At 40.6% G+C, this 18,155-nt stretch overlaps 1 protein-coding gene across 1 annotated transcript; it reads right to left on the bottom strand.

Moving 5' to 3' along the window:
* Positions 1-280: 280 nt before the first annotated feature.
* On the bottom strand, positions 281-16,458 carry LOC110928394. Its single transcript, XM_022171409.1, has 4 exons — positions 16,000-16,458; positions 2,025-2,181; positions 1,696-1,881; positions 281-807 (listed from the first exon to the last, which is right to left on the bottom strand). Exons 1-4 carry the CDS (start codon positions 16,456-16,458, stop codon positions 281-283), a joined length of 1,329 nt encoding a protein of 442 aa, XP_022027101.1.
* Positions 16,459-18,155: the final 1,697 nt, after the last annotated feature.

The following is an 18,155-nucleotide window of genomic DNA, read 5'->3' as shown; positions in this document are numbered from 1 at the left end:
TTATACACCGTTTCCATCTTCTTGAATAACACCACCAACGACTCAAAAGTTTGATCTTTTTTTTCTAAGCACACTACCCACGAGAATCTCGTAAAGTCATCAGTCACCACCAGGCAATACAAGTCTCCGCTGATGCTCTTTACGTTGACAGGCCCGAAGAGATCCATATGTAGTCTCTCAAGAGGTAACCTGATTGAATTGAGTATCTTTGGTGGGTGTGACTTCCGAGTCTGCTTCCCTTTTTTACACGCTACACAATCATCATTCAAGTGAAAATTCTTCAGATTACACCATCTACCAAATCATTGTGTACAAAAAAGTTCATTTTTCGAACATGAATGTGGCCCATCTTACGATGCCACATTATCGACTCTTTATTCGTCGCTTTAGACTTTGACAAAAAACATTGTTTCTGATGAGTTGTTGGTGTTGCAATTCTCATATCAAGAATATAAAGATCGTTCTCTCGTGGAGCCCGCAACAACACCATCTCATCAGGGATTTTAAACCCTGGTTTCAAAACCACACATTCTGTTTTGGTGAAATGTACACTAAAAGCTTTATCACAAATTTGCGAAATACTGGGTAAATTGTTTTCTAACTCTACTATATAGTTCACTTTGTCGAACGAAATCACGCCATTTGTCAACGTTCCTTGTCCAATGATTCTCCTGCCTTGATTCCCGGCAAATCCCACATAGCTTCCATTTATGGATTTGACATCGTAGAGAAGAGCTAGCGTCCCAGTCATATGCCTTGAAGCACCACTATCCATAATCCACTTTGAAAGTATAGACTTGGGCAGCCCTTGCAAACATCAAATCAACTTATTCAAACAATGAAGCCCATGATTTCTTAACCTCAGACACACTGCTGAATACAACATCACACTTTTCATCTGTTTTCAGAAAGTTAAATGTGACATTAGGAACCTCTTCTTTCACAATTGATTTTACTTTATTGATTATCGGGGGAAATTCAGCAAGAAATTTATCAATTTCATTTTCAAACTCAACAACGTCATCTTTAAAAATATTTGATTCAAAGCATTCTCCATCTTTTTGACCTCAACAGATGGTTTCGACTTCGCGACCAAAGATTGGTTTTCAAAAATTTTTGTTTTGGGATAAATTTTTGAAGTCTTGCGAGACTTAGAGGATTCGCCAACCTCGAAAAACGATTTCGGCTTATCCTCCAACTTCAAAGATTGACCTCTCTTTAAAATGCGAATCGGAGAAACCATCGGCTTTTTACCTTTTGTATCAATCGGTGATTTTGGTTGAGGTTTTTGAACGATTAGTTTTTGAACAGTTGGTTTATGAACAGTTTGTTTTTGAACACTTGGTTTTTGAACAATTTGTTTTTGAACACTTGGTTTTTGAACAATTTGTTTTTGAACAGGTTTCTCAATCACTTTCTTGCACTGTTTCGCCATGTGCCCGATTTCACTGCAGCGATAACACAACCTTTTGTCATATTCGAAAAAAAGTTGATTTGACTGTCTCCTCTTTCACCTTTTTCGCTGCATTGAAATCGTCCACAGCCTTTTGACTAAAAATATAGTCCTTTTCATCATCAACACTCAGACCAGCGACAAAAATATCATTCATCTTCTCTTTCGGCTTAAACACCTGCTTAGCCGTTTTCTTCTCAAACCGATTCCTTTGTTTTTATAATTGTTTTTCTTGTTATTACCTTTACCATCCCCTTCTTTCTTTCCCGAACTTATTGGACGTGATGTAACAAACGATTTTTTAGGTTTTGAAAAGAATTCATTGTTATTGACCTCATTAATGTTCATTTCAACCAGCTTAAACACTTTTTTGACATTCTCAATCATCACATTCTGAAGAGGATACTCGAAATCGGAATAAAGTTTGTCTGTTCCAATCATAGTGTATACCACCATAATCGGATCATCATTCGCACTCTTGTCCGATTTCGGTATAAACCGATCCAAGAAATTTCCTTCATCTTCAGAATCACTAACAACCTTTTCAGATTGAGACTTTTCAGATTTATACTCTCCTCATCCAACACCTGATCGACAACGGTTTTGATAACCTGTGATTCGTTGTCGATACCGGATGCAGAGAAAGTGACATATATGCTTTCAGGCAAATCATCCTCAATCGATCTCAACTTGAGATTCAAAGCAGCTCCCACCCCATCTGGATATTTCTATGTATAATGATTCCACATTGGGGGTGGAACGCTCTTAAAGACTGGTGCAGCATGTGGCTTGATGTGTGTAAAATGCAACATATAAATTACATCAAATGAGGCATAAAACTAACCCTTTTTAGTACTAACGTTGGAAAAAGTGTTCTTTTGTCTTCCTTTTGTATTTTCAGGATCAAATGAGCTTAATTGAACAAAAGGAACAAATATACAACCAAATCTAACATAAATACAAAAGAAAGGGAAGAAATGTGGCATGCCTGACCCCTCGACAGCATCTTCCCAAAGCAAAAACAAGAAGAAAGCTGAGCATGGGGTTGTGCCCAGCTGAGCACGGGGCTGTGCCTAGCTCAGCACGGGGCGTGTCCAGCTCAACACGGAGCGTGTCCAGCTCAACACGGGGCCATGCCCAGCGAGCACGGGGCCGTGTCCAGGATGGTCAGCCGTGGCACAAAAGACAAACATGTAGAAGCTTCTACTGCCCACCACGGGGCCGTGCTCAGCGGACACGAGGGCGTGGTCAGAGTGTTGCAGGCGCATTTATTGTAATTGCGAATTACAATTAATGAAGAGAGAGAGTGTCAGACGGGCACGGGACCGTGCCCAGCGGACACGGGGCCGTGCCCAGGCTTTTGTTCAGCCTATAAATAGGAGTGCTTGGATCCATTTCAACTCATCCCTTGGCACACCACCTCTCTCACACTTCACCCACCACCCACCACCACCATAACACCATCATCCACCACCATCATCCATTGTCCATCATAGAGTGTGTGAGTCGTCTCGGGATCCAAGATTGATCGTAAGAGTTCTTGACAATCAAAGGCCATGTTTGCCTAAGTCTCTTACGTCACTTGGTGAAGACAAGTGTCTAGTGTAATACTTTTTATTTTTAATCTTTTGCACTTTTTATTTGGTTTTGTATTAATGACTTTAATAACTAGTTTCTTATGTTGAAGGTGATTCTTCCTTATCATTTGTCCGTGGTGTCTTGACATTATTTTACTGTCTATATAAAATAAAAGATTTTCACCATTCATATCTCCACGGTCTATATGGAGGTATGTTGGCTACCTGGTCGGGGGTTAAAGGAACGGTTTGGTAAGAGTCTTGCCCTTGTTCAGCGTTTAGAGGTCCTGCAAGGGACCTGGGTCAAATTTAGTAGGATCTCCTTCAATACCCAAAGGTATTGGATGGCGGGGATCTAAACTATTTGACCCCCTCATAAGTTAAACTAATATTAATACTATAACCCGGCTATTTAGGACTGTATCCCTGCTGACTCAGACTACTTAGTCGAGGGTAACGTCACCTTCAAAAGAGGGGCCTACCATAATTTGCATTAATAACTTAATTCATTATCTTTCAATAATCCGATCCTTTAGGACTGTATCCTTGCTGACTCAGACTACTGGGTTGAGGGTAACGTCACCTTCAAAAGAGGGGCCTACCACAATAACTAAGATAATCTCTTAAACAAGTGCAAAAGTGCGAAAATAATCAAAGGTTACACTATACACGAGTCGGATCCAAGTGATTCATCTTGTCTATCTGTTTTTATTTTTATTTTTATTTTTTAGCATTTAGTTAGTTTTATTTTCTTAGTTTTAAAATCTTTTCTAACATTTTGATTTGATTAGACGTTGAGGATAAACCGGTACTAAAAGCTCTTGTGTCCTTGGACGACCTCGGTATCTTACCAACACTATACTACGTCCACGATGGGTGCAGTTGCCCATATGTGTATTTGGTGTTAGTAAACATCGTGTTTTATAAATTTAAAACTTGGCTAAAAGAGTGTAAAAAGGGCTTAAAATATATACCTAAAACATATACACACTAACACGCATCAAGTTTTTGGCGCCGTTGCCGGGGACACAAGGATTTTAGGAAAGCTTAAAATCGACGGCCTAATCTATTTTTCAAAACCTTTTTAAAACGCGCGCACATTTTTTTGCATTTTAGTTTAGTTTGCATTTACAGTAGCCTAAACACGGGGCCATGCTCACTGAACACGGGGCCGTGCTCACTGAACACGCCCCCGTGCTGCATATTTTTAGTTAGATACCCAGATACAGAGTCTGAACATGGGGTCGTGCTCACTGAACACGCCCCCGTGCTCAACGAGACCAGTAACATTAATTAAAACGCCCAGATACAGACCCTGAACACGGGGCCGTGTTCACCCAACACGGGGCCGTGTCCAACCTCTGTTTCCGTCTTTATTTTTGTTTTCTGGTCCCGAGACTCAGTTGTGGTCTGTTGAGTGATTCTAAGTGATCAATACTCAGGAGGCTACAACTACACCTATGAGGAGGATGATTACATGAGAGACTAGTGCACTAATTGTGGTAACCCGCACTCGGTACAATATTGTACTTATTTCAACCATCCAATTCATACAACTATTATGAGGAGCCCTGGTATGAGCCATCGACTTCATACGCATCCTATGAAGACCAAAGGTATGAACCTACTCCCTCATACTCATTTTTTGATGAACCAATGTATGAACCTTCATACTCATACTTTGAGGAGTCAAGATATGAGCCACCACCTTCATATACTTATTATGAGGAACCATGGCGTGAACAACCCACCTCATATGAGTATTATGAAGAACAAAATTTCGACCCTTATCCATCATATACTTACAATGAAGAACAATGGTGTGAACCATCTACTTCATATGGGTACTATGAGGAACCAAGGATCGAACAACCGGATTCAAGCTTTGAGGATCCCGATCCTTACTCTATCACCGAAATAGCCGATAGGATAATAGAAAAACTCAAATTTATCGAAAGATGCATAAAAGAATCTCGCGCAAGGGAAGAGGAGTCCCGCGCAAGAGAAGAATTAAATAAAGAAACGATAATTGAAGAGTTAAAAATGGAAGAACAAATAAGTGAAAAACCGACTCATGAGTTAGACAACGAAAAAGGTGAGGCCGATAACGATAAAATCCAAGAAGAGTCTAATTTTGAAGAAATTAATCTCTTGTCACCTTCTTTCGAAAACCATTGTTTAGTGTCAACTCATGCTAAGTTTTTAAAAGGGTTAAACACTAACACTAAAATTGAAGAAATGGTAAGTGTTAAGTTAACTAATGATCAAACTTCACTAACAAAAGAAGACCCTTTTGAAATTAACATTACACTGGTTCCATGTTTTTTTCAAAATTCATTTATTAGTCACATCACCATTGACAAGGATCTTTGTGTTAACATAATGCCTAATTACATTTTCAAAAAATTAAGTATTAGTGATTTTGCTCCACTTCAAATACCCATTTTTCTATCTAATCGGAGAGTAATAAAATCAATCGGTGTAGTTGAGGACGTCTTGGTTCAAACAAATCAAATGGTTATTCCAACCGACTTTGTCATCCTCGATGACGCTCCTCTAGTGTTGGGAAAACCTTTTGTAAAAACTCACGAAGCTTTGAAAAACCGGAAGTATAATAATCTATTTATTCAATTAGGGGCATTTAAAAAAAGGGTCGATCTTGAGCGATCAATGAAATATCCAATCGGCAATGACGACCCCCTAATTGAAGATGAGCCAGAACCACCCGATAAGGAGGGTCTAGCCAAGGACCCTTATAAACGTGGCGCACCATGGAGGCATTCCGTGGAACTATCCGTAGTTTAGTTTAGATTAACCTTTATGTTTACTAGTTTAGTTTTTAATTTTCAGGAATAAATCACACTCGAAATGGTGGAGGTTACTAAGGGAAGCTTGGACCCACACCCCATGCACAAAAACAGAGCCTCCCGACAATTTTTCTTCATTACAGCAAGTTCAGCACGGGGCCGTGCTCACCCAACACGCCCCATGCACAAGGTTCTGCAGAAAATGCCCAGTTCAGGTAACTGGACACGGGGCCGTGCTCACTGAACACGCCCCCGTGCCCAGCCCTCTGTTTACTTTTGGTACTAGCAGTCTGGACAAGGGGCCGTGCTCAACCAACACCACCTCGTGTTCAGCAACCCAGTACCATAAAATCTTGTTTTTAACCCACTTTTACACATTTTAATCAACCGAAAAACTTCTTTTTGGGACACATTGAGGACAATGCGTAATTTAAGTGTGGGGGGATGCTAAAACCTTGAATTTTGCAAGTCCTAATTACAAGCCTTACACAAAACTCTATTGGAACCGCTAAACACCCCAATTTTTTTCAAAAACTTTTCATTTTTTTTTACTTGTCTAAGTTTAAGTTGGTAATTCAAGTCTTAACAAGGTTATATTTTTACAAATTTACAACTGATAGCATCGTGATAAAAAGAACCAACATAAGAAAATTATGAAAAGGAATGACAAACTTAGTTAAAATTTGATTATATATACTTGATCACATAAAAAACCCTTTTCCCACAAAAGTGAGTTTTGAGCCTTTAACGAGCATACAAATATATATCTTTACACTAAATGCTCATTTTTCGTTTATTGTGTGAATAGCCGCTTGGTTCGTACGACTCTAGAACTTGCCACAACAATACATTCCCGGTCCTTACCAACTTAAACCCGAGTAAGTAAATGATAGAGGCATTAGGACTAACTCTTTTTCATTCTACACCATTATTTTTCATTTTTTTACCCCTACCCAAAATCCCCCTAGTTAACCCCTTTGAGCCTAAACCTTTTCGTTTCTTTCCCCAAAACAAACACCCTTTACCCACCAAAACCTTTTTCATTTTAAACCCTTTATTTTAGTAACAAAGCTCGGTTTTCTTGTGACACAAAAAAAAAGATGAAGTTAGCAATAAACAAACAAGCTCATCAAAAGAAACCTTGTTTGAAAAATGCTTCATTAGAATAAAAATAAAAAAAAGAAAAAAAACAAAGTGTTTTACGAAAACCGACGCTTTTTACGCTTTTTCGCCCTTTTCTACTAACCACTAACCTAACCACCTACCTTTAACCCAAGCCTAACCCTTCACCCAAAAGTCCTCTTGATATTTACAAAGGTATATAGTTAAAAAGGAGGAGGATTGATTGCTTGGCAAGCTTATGGTAGGAGTAAGTTCCATGCCGCTCTCGAGTGTTTCACAAAAATACATCTTCGGCCGAGTGTTGAGTGATCCCCCGTGAGGTATGTGAACTTGTATATAAATAGAATTTAAAAAGGCGTGTTATGCCCAAATAAATAATTTCTCTTATGAAAAGTTCAAAATAAATCATAACGAATAGGATTGTAAATAACATAAAAATAAAGCCTAATAAAGAATCTTGGATTCCCGACACGCTAGACAAGCCCAAAACTTCTCTTCTACCCATTCCATTTGGGCGTGTAAGCCATATTATAAAGAGTTTTGCTTGAGGACAAGCAAAGATTCAAGTGTGGGGGTATTTGATGTGTGTAAAATGCAACATATAAGTTACATCAAATGAGGCATAAAACTAACCCTTTTTTAGTACTAATGTTGGAAAAAGTGTTCTTTTATCTTCCTTTTGTATTTTCAGGATCAAATGAGCTTAATTGAACAAAAGGAACAAATATACAACCAAATCTAACATAAATACAAAAGAAAGGGAATAAATGTGGCATGCCTGACCCCTCGATAGCATCTTCCTAAAGCAAAAACAAGAAGAAAGCTGAGCCTGGGGCTGTGCCCAGCTGAGCACGGGGCTGTGCCCAGCTCAGCACGGGGCATGTCCAGCTCAACACGGGGCGTGTCCAGCTCAACACGGGGCCGTGCCCAGCGAGCACGGGGTCGTGTCCAGGATGGTCAGCCCTGGCACAAAAGACAAATATGTAGAAGCTTCCACTGCCCACCACGGGGCCGTGCTCAGCGGACACGGGGGCATGGTCAGAGTGCTGCAGGTGCATTTATTGTAATTGCGAATTACAATTAATGAAGAGAGAGAGTGTCAGACGGGCACGGGGCCGTGCCCAGCGGACACGGGGCCGTGCCTAGGCTTCTGTTCGGCCTATAAATAGGAGTGCTTGGAGCCATTTCAACTCATCCCTTGGCACACCACCTCTCTCACACTTCACCCACCACCCACCACCACCATAACACGATCATCCACCACCATCATCCATTGTCCATCATAGAGTGTGTGAGTTGTCTCGGGATCCAAGATTGATCGTAAGAGTTCTTGACAATCAAAGGCCATGTTTGCCTAAGTCTCTTACATCACTTTGTGAAGACAAGTGTCTAGTGTAATACTTTTTATTTTTAATCTTTTGCACTTTTTATTTGGTTTTGTATTAATGACTTTAATAACTAGTTTCTTATGTTGAAGGTGATTCTTCCTTATCGTTTGTCCGTGGTGTCTTGACATTATTTTACTGTATATATAAAATAAAAGATTTTCACCATTCATATCTCCACGGTCTATATGGAGGTATGTTGGCTACCTGGTCGGGGGTTAAGGGAACGGTTTGGTAAGAGTCTTGCCCTTGTCCAGCGTTTAGAGGTCCTGCAAGGGACCAGGGTCAAATTTAGTAGGATCTCCTTCAATACCCAAAGGTATTGGATGGCGGGGATCTAAACTATTTGACCCCCTCATAAGTTAAACTACTATTAATACTATAACCCGGCTATTTAGGACTGTATCCCTGCTGACTCAGACTACTTAGTCGAGGGTAACGTCACCTTCAAAAGAGGGGCCTACCATAATTTGCATTAATAACTTAATTCATTATCTTTCAATAATCCGATCCTTTAGGACTGTATCCTTGCTGACTCAGACTACTGGGTTGAGGGTAACGTCACCTTCAAAAGAGGGGCCTACCACAATAACTAAGATAATCTCTTAAACAAGTGCAAAAGTGTGAAAATAATCAAAGGTTACACTATACACGAGTCGGATCCAAGTGATTCATCTTGTCTATTTGTTTTTATTTTTATTTTTATTTTTCAGCATTTAGTTAGTTTTATTTTCTTAGTTTTAAAATCTTTTCTAACATTTTGATTTGATTAGACGTTGAGGATAAACCGGTACTAAAAGCTCTTGTGTCCTTGGACGACCTCGGTATCTTACCAACACTATACTACGTCCACGATGGGTGCACTTACCCATATGTGTGTTTGGTGTTAGTAAATATCGTGTTTTATAAATTTAAAACTTGGCTAAAAGAGTGTAAAAAGGGCTTAAAATATATACCTAAAACATATACACACTAACACGCATCATGGCTGCTGAGGGACTATCTGTTCAAGAACATACGACGAAGCCACATAACTCATCAACTTTTTATCAATCCGATCGTTTTCAATTTAGCCAATTCAAGCTCTTTCTTAAGTGATGCGATTGTTTCTAAATGAAAATTGACCTCAATTTGTTTATCAAATAGTGTTGCTTTAGCCAATTTTGTTGCTTTGTCATTTTCAACACTCTCTTTTTGTATCATTTTAATTGACCTGGCAAGAGTATCATACGCCTCTTTGACTTGGCCAAGGTCAAATTTAAGCATATCAGCATGATGTTTCAATTCCTGATACTTAGTGTCTTTTTCAAGACACTCCATGCACGGTTGTAAACACTGTTGGCATGGTGTTTCAGGGATTGAAACTACTTTTTCCACAATCTGCTCAACACAATCAATTTTACTGACATTGTTTAACTCAGACTCAGACATTTTGACTGTAACACCCCGTGTTTTCGAATGTCAAAGTCAAAGTCAAAGTCCAAGTCAACTTTGACTTTCTTTGACTGTAGATAGTCTATTTTGTGTTTTAGTTGTATTCTGTGGAGTAAGTGCTGTAATCAGAAAGAATCGAAGTAATCGAATGTTTAATCAACTCGAACCGATCTACGTCTGTGAATGATAGGAAGTAACAATGCGATAAAGTTAACTAATCAGTAATCAAACCAATCTAACAATCATCGAACTCGAGACTCGAATTATGCGAATTTTGGTACTGTTATACGTGTGTGTGTGCCTTATGTGTTACTTGTGCGTGTTTACTTTATATTGGTGTGGTATTCAAGCAAATCAATCGAAAGTCAAATCAAAACTCGAAAGGCAATCGAACTCAATCAAAACCGACATCGAAACGTGACTTATACAAGATTGTATGTTAGATATAGTGGTTAGGACTGAAAGTAATTTGACTAGAAATTCTATCGTATTCGTACCATCGTTCATCGAAATCGAAACATCGAAAATCGTCGCGAAATACTCAAAGTGGGTTGCGGATCGAGCGAGGGGCACCCTGATCGAACAGGCCAGCCGATCGGCTAGCATCTTCCTAGCCGATCGAGCGGCCCATCCGATCGGAGCTCCTGGCCGATCGGCTGCCACTTTCCCCTTTTGGAAGCCTATAAATAGGGCTGTCATTGTCACACTTTCTATTTTTGGAAAGCTCTGACCGAACCAGCCTTCTTCTCCACTTTTTCTTAGATTTCTCTCAATCCGGGTAAGTTCTCACTCTAATTCTTGTACGTTTTTTATCATTACTTGATTCTACACCTTTCTATCTTTCAAAACTTGGATTCTAACCGTGAAATCACCAAGATCTAAGTGTTCTTGGGTGATGTCATCATGATGTTCTTGAAGAACATCAAACTTTGGCCTCATTCAACCATGAATAGCTTAGATCTGACCGATTTCCACATGAACAAACTAAGATTCGTAAGAATCTTAACATTTTTATGAACGATTTCCAACTTCTTCAACTTTTTCACTTGAAACCTTGAAACCGACGGAAACGGAGCTCGAACCGGCTAACTAATCACTCTAACAGTTAGGAGGTTCAAGATTTGGATTATATCTATGAGGTTCACCGACAATGGGATAAACTCTAAGCCGACGTTCTGAACCGCTCAACGGACGGACTTGGGTGATTCCTGTCCGAGCCGAAGAGATGAGTAAGAACGAAGGTATCATAGTTCAACTCGTTATCAAACTACCTCGATATAATGACAAGTAATCAAACAGCCAAGTGTTAGACGAAAGGCCGACCAGGTCAGGCTTGCTGGCCGAACGGCTAGGCTGTTCAAACAGCCCATCTGATCGGACATGCCAGCCGATCGACCGGACCAGCCGATCGGCTAGCACATGGCGTCTCACTTTTCAAACTTTCTGAGGTATAATATTGACGAAGTAATGTTCGATCGAACGTGTCACTCGATTGGTGAACATTACTGTTCAGATCATGAGATACTATGCCTCAACACTTGATCGATTTTACAACTCGTTCGTAGTATCGAGTGCCACCCGATCGAACTTGCCGTCCGATCGAGTGACATTCAGCTGAGGACTACTACTGAAGTTCCTAGCTGATCGAGTGAGCTAGCCAATCGAACGAGTCGTTCGATCGATCGACTTGATAGGTAACAACACTTCAGTGTTCTCAAACACTGCAACGAAAACTTCGAAAGTTCAAATCCCCAAACACAAACACACTAGAGGAAGAAACAATCCATTCGAATGGTCCAGCCGATCAAGCCTACTGGCCGGTCGAACAGGACTGTTCAACCGGACAGACCAGCCGACCGAACAGCCCGTTCGATCGAACCTGCCGTTCGATCGACCAGCCCGTTCGATCCATTTTCACTTGTTTGCATTTCCACGATACTCATTGTTATGCTATCGAGCTATTCAGGCTAATCTTACTCTCAGCGCTCGAATTTCCAATTAAAGTCAGGTGGTTCAGTCAGGAATAGGTGTGAAAACCGCAAACTCCCGACTAAATTAACTGACTTATGATGATTTTGTCCCCTTTACTCATGCTTATTTTGATATTTTCGGTAACCTACGGGGGAATTATACCAAATCAGGAGTGAAATCCCCATTTTGACGAAAATTCCTCGTAGACTTTCTAAAAACAAGGAAGAAATTGCCAAGCCAAGGGGTGAAACCCTAACCTTGGCAGTTTGTTCTTGATTTTATTTTATCTCACCAAGGCCTCGATGGACTTCAACGACCTGAACTCATGAAGTATGACCTAGGGAATACGTGTTCACTGTCCAAGAATCGAGGCAAGGACACGAGCCCGAACGTTGAAAGTGACGACAAGTTCGTTGTGAATAGTCGAATCGCTTTGGGTAGTCGATGTCTAGTAGCCGCAGACAATCCAATTCTCGAATTTATGTGTTTTGATTTCTGCCTACCCTGCCTGTTTGTTGATTTTATGTGTGTTTGCCTGTTTATGTGTTTAAATTTCCGGAATTCTACTCGATTTCTATGCTATCACCCCGATCAACACACACGACTCGCATTTGCTGTTCTATCTCAAATCGACAGCCAGTTATCGCAAATCTAGACAATATCATGCCATGTTATACTAAACGATTAAGCTTAGGCTATACTATACGATGCTACTCGATATGCTATACGATTATGCTATAACGAACGACACGCGAGCTTTGAATAATAGGTTTCTGTTTTCTGACTGCCTCTGTGATTATATACCTAGGTGCTTATGTGCCTCTGTGTTCTGTGTTCTGCGTGCTTATGTGCTTCTGTGCTTTTGTGATTCTGTGCTCTACGTGCCTCTGTGCTCTATGATTTCGTGAATTTGTGGTTATGTGCCTATGCGTTTATGCGATATGATTCGACGTGATTCTAAGCTTTAGTTAGCAATCTAGACGTGTGAGGTGAGATTTGATTTCGTTGTGTTGAGTCTCGTGACGATGTTTAATGCAGACCATGTCGTCGTCTGGATCCCGACACCGTTTGACTCGCCATGAAAAGAGAGACAGGCGTCTCGCTGCTATCATCTCCGAAACCGTAGCGAAAGCTGTGAGTGAGGTGTATGAAAACGCTAGTAAGTCGTCTGAAGGATCTTATGCTGATACTCCTAAGGATTCAAGCAAGGCTGCTTTCAGCTTCAAGCAGTTCAAAGCATGCGGACCAAAAGAGTTCACTGGCGAAGATGGTCCTACAGCCATGTTTCATTGGTTCGACTCGGTCGAAGTCACTCTGCGCCAGAGCGGATGTCCTCAACATCTCCGCACTCTCAATGCTACTGGCGTCTTCCAGTCCCGTGCTCTAGACTGGTGGACAGCCGAACGAAACAAGCGCGGAAGTGACGCAGCTTATGAGCTGGCATGGGAGGAATTGAAAGCAATTATAATTGACGAGTTCTGCCCTCCTCAAGGGGAGGCTGTAACACCCCGTGTTTTCGAATGTCAAAGTCAAAGTCAAAGTCCAAGTCAACTTTGACTTTCTTTGACTGTAGATAGTCTATTTTGTGTTTTAGTTGTATTCTGTGGAGTAAGTGCTGTAATCAGAAAGAATTGAAGTAATCGAATGTTTAATCAACTCGAACCGATCTACGACTGTGAAGGATAGGAAGTAACAATGTGATAAAGTTAACTAATCAGTAATCAAACCAATCTAACAATCATCGAACTCGAGACTCGAATTATGCGAATTTTGGTACTGTTATATATGTGTGTGTGCCTTATGTGTTACTTGTGCGTGTTTACTTTATATTGTTGTGGTATTCAAGCAAATCATTCGAAAGTCAAATCGAAACTCGAAAGGCAATCGAACTCAATCGAAACCGACATCGAAACGTGACTTATACAAGATTGTATGTTAGATATAGTGGTTAGGACTGAAAGTAATTTGACTAGAAATTCTATCGTATTCGTACCATCGTTCATCTAAATCGAAACATCGAAAATCGTCGCGAAATACTCAAAGTGGGTTGCGGATCGAGCGAGAGGCACCCTGATCGAACAGGCCAGCCGGTCGGCTAGCATCTTCCTAGCCGATCGAGCGACCCATACGATCGGAGCTCCTGGCCGATCGGCTGCCACTTTCCCCTTATGGAAGCCTATAAATAGGGCTGTCATTGTCACACTTTCTATTTTTGGAAAGCTCTGACCGAACCAGCCGTCTTCTCCACTTTTTTCTCAGATTTCTCTCAATCCGGGTAAGTTCTCACTCTAATTCTTGTACGTTTTTTTATCATTACTTGATTCTACACCTTTCTATCTTTCAAAACTTGGATTCTAACCGTGAAATCACCAAGATCTAAGTGTTCTTGGGTGATGTCATCATGATGTTCTTGAAGAACATCAAACTTTGGCCTCATTCAACCACGAATAGCTTAGATCTGACCGATTTCCACATGAACAAACTAAGATTCGTAAGAATCTTAACATTTTTATGAACGATTTCCAACTTCTTCAACTTTTTCACTTGAAACCTTGAAACCGACGGAAACGGAGCTCGAACCGGCTAACTAATCACTCTAACAGTTAGGAGGTTCAAGATTCGGATTCTATCTATGAGGTTCACCGACAATGGGATAAACTCTAAGCCGACGTTCTGAACCGCTCAACGGACGGACTTGGGTGATTCCTGTCCGAGCCGGAGAGACGAGTAAGAACGAAGGTATCATAGTTCAACTCGTTATCAAACTACCTCGATATAATGACAAGTAATCAAACAGCCAAGTGTTAGACAAAAAGGCCGACCAGGTCAGGCTTGCTGGCCGAACGGCTAGGCTGTTCAAACAGCCCAGCCGATCGGATATGCCAGCCGATCGACCGGACCAGCCGATCGGCTAGCACATGGCGTCTCACTTTTTAAACTTTCTGAGGTATAATATTGACGAAGTAATGTTCGATCGAATGTGTCACTCGATTGGTGAACATTACTGTTCGGATCATGAGATACTATGCCTCAACACTTGATCGATTTTACAACTCGTTCGTAGTATCGAGTGCCACCCGATCGAACTTGCCGTCCGATCGAGTGACATTCAGCTGAGGACTACTACTGAAGTTCCTAGCCGATCGAGTGAGCTAGCCGATCGAACGAGCCGTTCGATCGATCGACTTGAAAGGTAAGAACACTTCAGTGTTCTCAAACACTGCAACTAAAACTTCGAAAGTTCAAATCCCCAAACACAAACACACTAGAGGAAGAAACAATCCACTCGAATGGTCCAGCCGATCGAGCCTACTGGCCGGTCGAATAGGACTGTTCAACCGGACAGACCAGCCGACCGAACAGCCCGTTCGATCGAACCTGCCGTTCGATCGACCAGCCCGTTCGATCCATTTTCACTTGTTTGCATTTCCACGATACTCATTGTTATGCTATCGAGCTATTCAGGCTAATCTTACTCTCAGCGCTCCCTTCAATCCATAATCAATCACTGTGAGTATACTCGATCCCTTTTTGCTTTTAGCACTTTTGAGTGTTACATACGTTACTTATATCAAACCACAATCAATCACACTACTCAAACTATTTGAACGCTAACCAATGTGCATGTATTATGTGACTTAATGAATGCTTGTTGATTGTGTTTACACGTGGAATGTTGTTTACCTGCCTTAACGACGTAGTACTATAGTTTAGACTCAGCACCCGTTCACACGGGGGTTGTTAAGGACAATTACTTGCATGGATTACGGTGGTAATCATGTATTGCGAACCGTCTCGGACGGTCAACCCGCAGTCATTGGCATCGATAGATCCATGTCGATAATTAACATGCTTCGTTTTCCTCTGTGTACATGCTGGTTATGCGTAAACTATTCAAACTCTATATGCTATTATCAAACTTGTATGCTCACCTTTACATTATATGTATTGACTTTATTTTAACGTATGTGACAGGTGCTTAAGTTGCTAGGATGCTTAGGTGCTCGGTGATGAAATCGAGGCTAGGGAGAGTCTAGAAACAATAAACAAATGTCTGTAATAAAATCTGAGTTGTCGGAACAGAATTTACTTTTTTGGTTGTTGTCTGTAATAATATGTTTGTCCTTTCGGGATACGGTATGGGACGTATCTTTAACTGAATTGTATGAATAGTTGTTATGGAAACTTCTGGACAATCTATTTCGCTCAGTGCCGCGCCCCGATGATTCCGCCATCGGTTGGGGTGTGACATTGACTGATTTGATCTCCTGAACTCCAGACTTCTGATCAGACTCCTTTTTGACCGACACAGTACTGACAGACTCTGACTTCTCAAGTTCTGAGTCTACCTCTCTCAGCTTTCCCATGAGAGCTTTATCGGCTATGTCTTTCAGTGCGTCTCCAGTCAGCTCTTTCGACACGTCTATCAATTCCTCGACAACTTCTTTCTTCTCTTCAAATCTTGGACATGATCCGGTCTTTAGTTCTTCGAAATAACCTGCAAAAGATTCAAACACTTTAGGAGGCATTATCGATTTCATTGAACTTGCCAATACCTCCTGTTCTGACTGGTAGTAATACACTTCTGCAGCTATTTCTTCAATATCAATCACATTCTCAGTAGGAATCTCTTCAATAACCACAGAAACATCTTCAGTAACTATTTCTGGCTCAGTCACCATCTCAGATACTTCAACTATTTCCGCCATCATGGCCTACCCATCGCTTCCAGGAATAGATTTATCCCAGCTAAAACCTTCAGCTACTTTTTCATCGTCTTGATTCACGATTAGCGCCTTTTCCTGTTTGTTCTCGATCTGCGGCCTCTGAACAGCTGGCTGTTGGCTTGGTCGATGATAAATCGCTTGCCTGTAATAATCGTTTGTGAACGGGTTTTGATGATTGTTCACTTCACGGTTAGGGCATTCTCTTTTGAAGTGACCACGTTCTTTACATTTAAAGCATGTAACTTTCGACTTGTCGAGCCCTAACTTTTGATCAGGACCTGAGAGACTGTTCCGGCTTGTAATTTCCATGAAACGTTGAGCCCTTCGAACCAAACTTACCATGCACCACTTGATATCAATCAATTCAAGCTCTTCGGGATCGATTTGGTCGTAATCTTCCTTCGTCATATTAGGATTACCAATCCTCCCTGCCACCAAACCTTCATAAGCCTCAAGAACGGAAGCAAGTAGTGCAATGTGTTGTTTTGCGGTTGTTTCAGTAATCTCGTTTCCATTCTTGATATTCACCGCAATGTTACACTGCACCCCAGAAACATATGCCTGATTATTAGAACTTGTAGAGCTTTGAGGTGAAGGCTGTTCCTGAGCTTTCAAATTTGGTTCAAAGTTCACGAATGGTGAAGACTTGCTGGATTGAGGAGTGTTTGAAGAAGCACTTGAGGTGTTATCAGCAATAAAACCTGTCTGTATCTTTGGACTTTGATTGGTTGAAACTGGAGTGTTGCCTTTGTAATACAGAGATACATCTTGCTGCACACTCGCTGTGTAACGCCCTGCTTTTTCATACTTTCCATAATTAGAAAGCTCGCCTTGTAATGCTATTTTTGGAAATCTTGTATTATTGTAGTCGTCTTTTCGTTGTAAAATCCGAGACTTGGATCATAAATAAAATTCGTATTTCTTTAAATTCACCATCTACATATTCATACATGTTCATACGTTCGAATTCATTGTACATCGAACCCTTATTTGTAATTCATACTTATACTTATTCACGATGCATGTCCATGCTTGTCCTTATATTGTTGATACCTAAAAACCCCTAATAATATGCTTATTTATACAACGGTTAATCATCTAATATGTGACATATACTTGTCACTTACAAACATGTTACATACTTGTACATTACACTTTTTACCTAGTTAAATCATGTTTTATTTCATATTTCACCTTGTTACAAGTTAGGGGAAACATTGTTGCATATTATTACACAACTTAATTAACAAAATTACTCATTATAATGTTTTAAAAAATAAAAAAAAAATAAAGAAATATGGCAGCCCCAATTCAGCAAAATTCAGCCCCATATAGTTGGGTTTTGTGGGCTAGTTTCAAGGTGTAACCCCTTCTAAACACTTCCAAAGCCCAACCCATTGAAACCCTAATCCTTCCCCCTATAAATACCACTTATAACCAGCCTCCCTACCACTTTTGCAACACTAAAAACTCTCAAAACATCCTCCAAACCGTAGCTGAAAGCAAAGGTTCGAGCAGATTGACACCCCTTCACGAAAATGAGCATAACTCACTCAATTCTTTTCCGATTCACTTGATTCTTTTTCCTACTTGCTTGGATAATCATGGGGTTCGATTCCTAGACTTCTCCTTGGAGAAATCAGACTTGGAAATGCCCCGAAATAGTCCATAAACTTTCT

This window comes from Helianthus annuus, chromosome 3 (genome assembly GCF_002127325.2).
Source record: "Helianthus annuus cultivar XRQ/B chromosome 3, HanXRQr2.0-SUNRISE, whole genome shotgun sequence".
In the NCBI taxonomy this organism is placed as follows: domain Eukaryota; kingdom Viridiplantae; phylum Streptophyta; class Magnoliopsida; order Asterales; family Asteraceae; genus Helianthus; species Helianthus annuus.
Note: the sequence above shows the minus strand (reverse complement) of the source record. Positions and strands in the feature narration are given on the sequence as shown.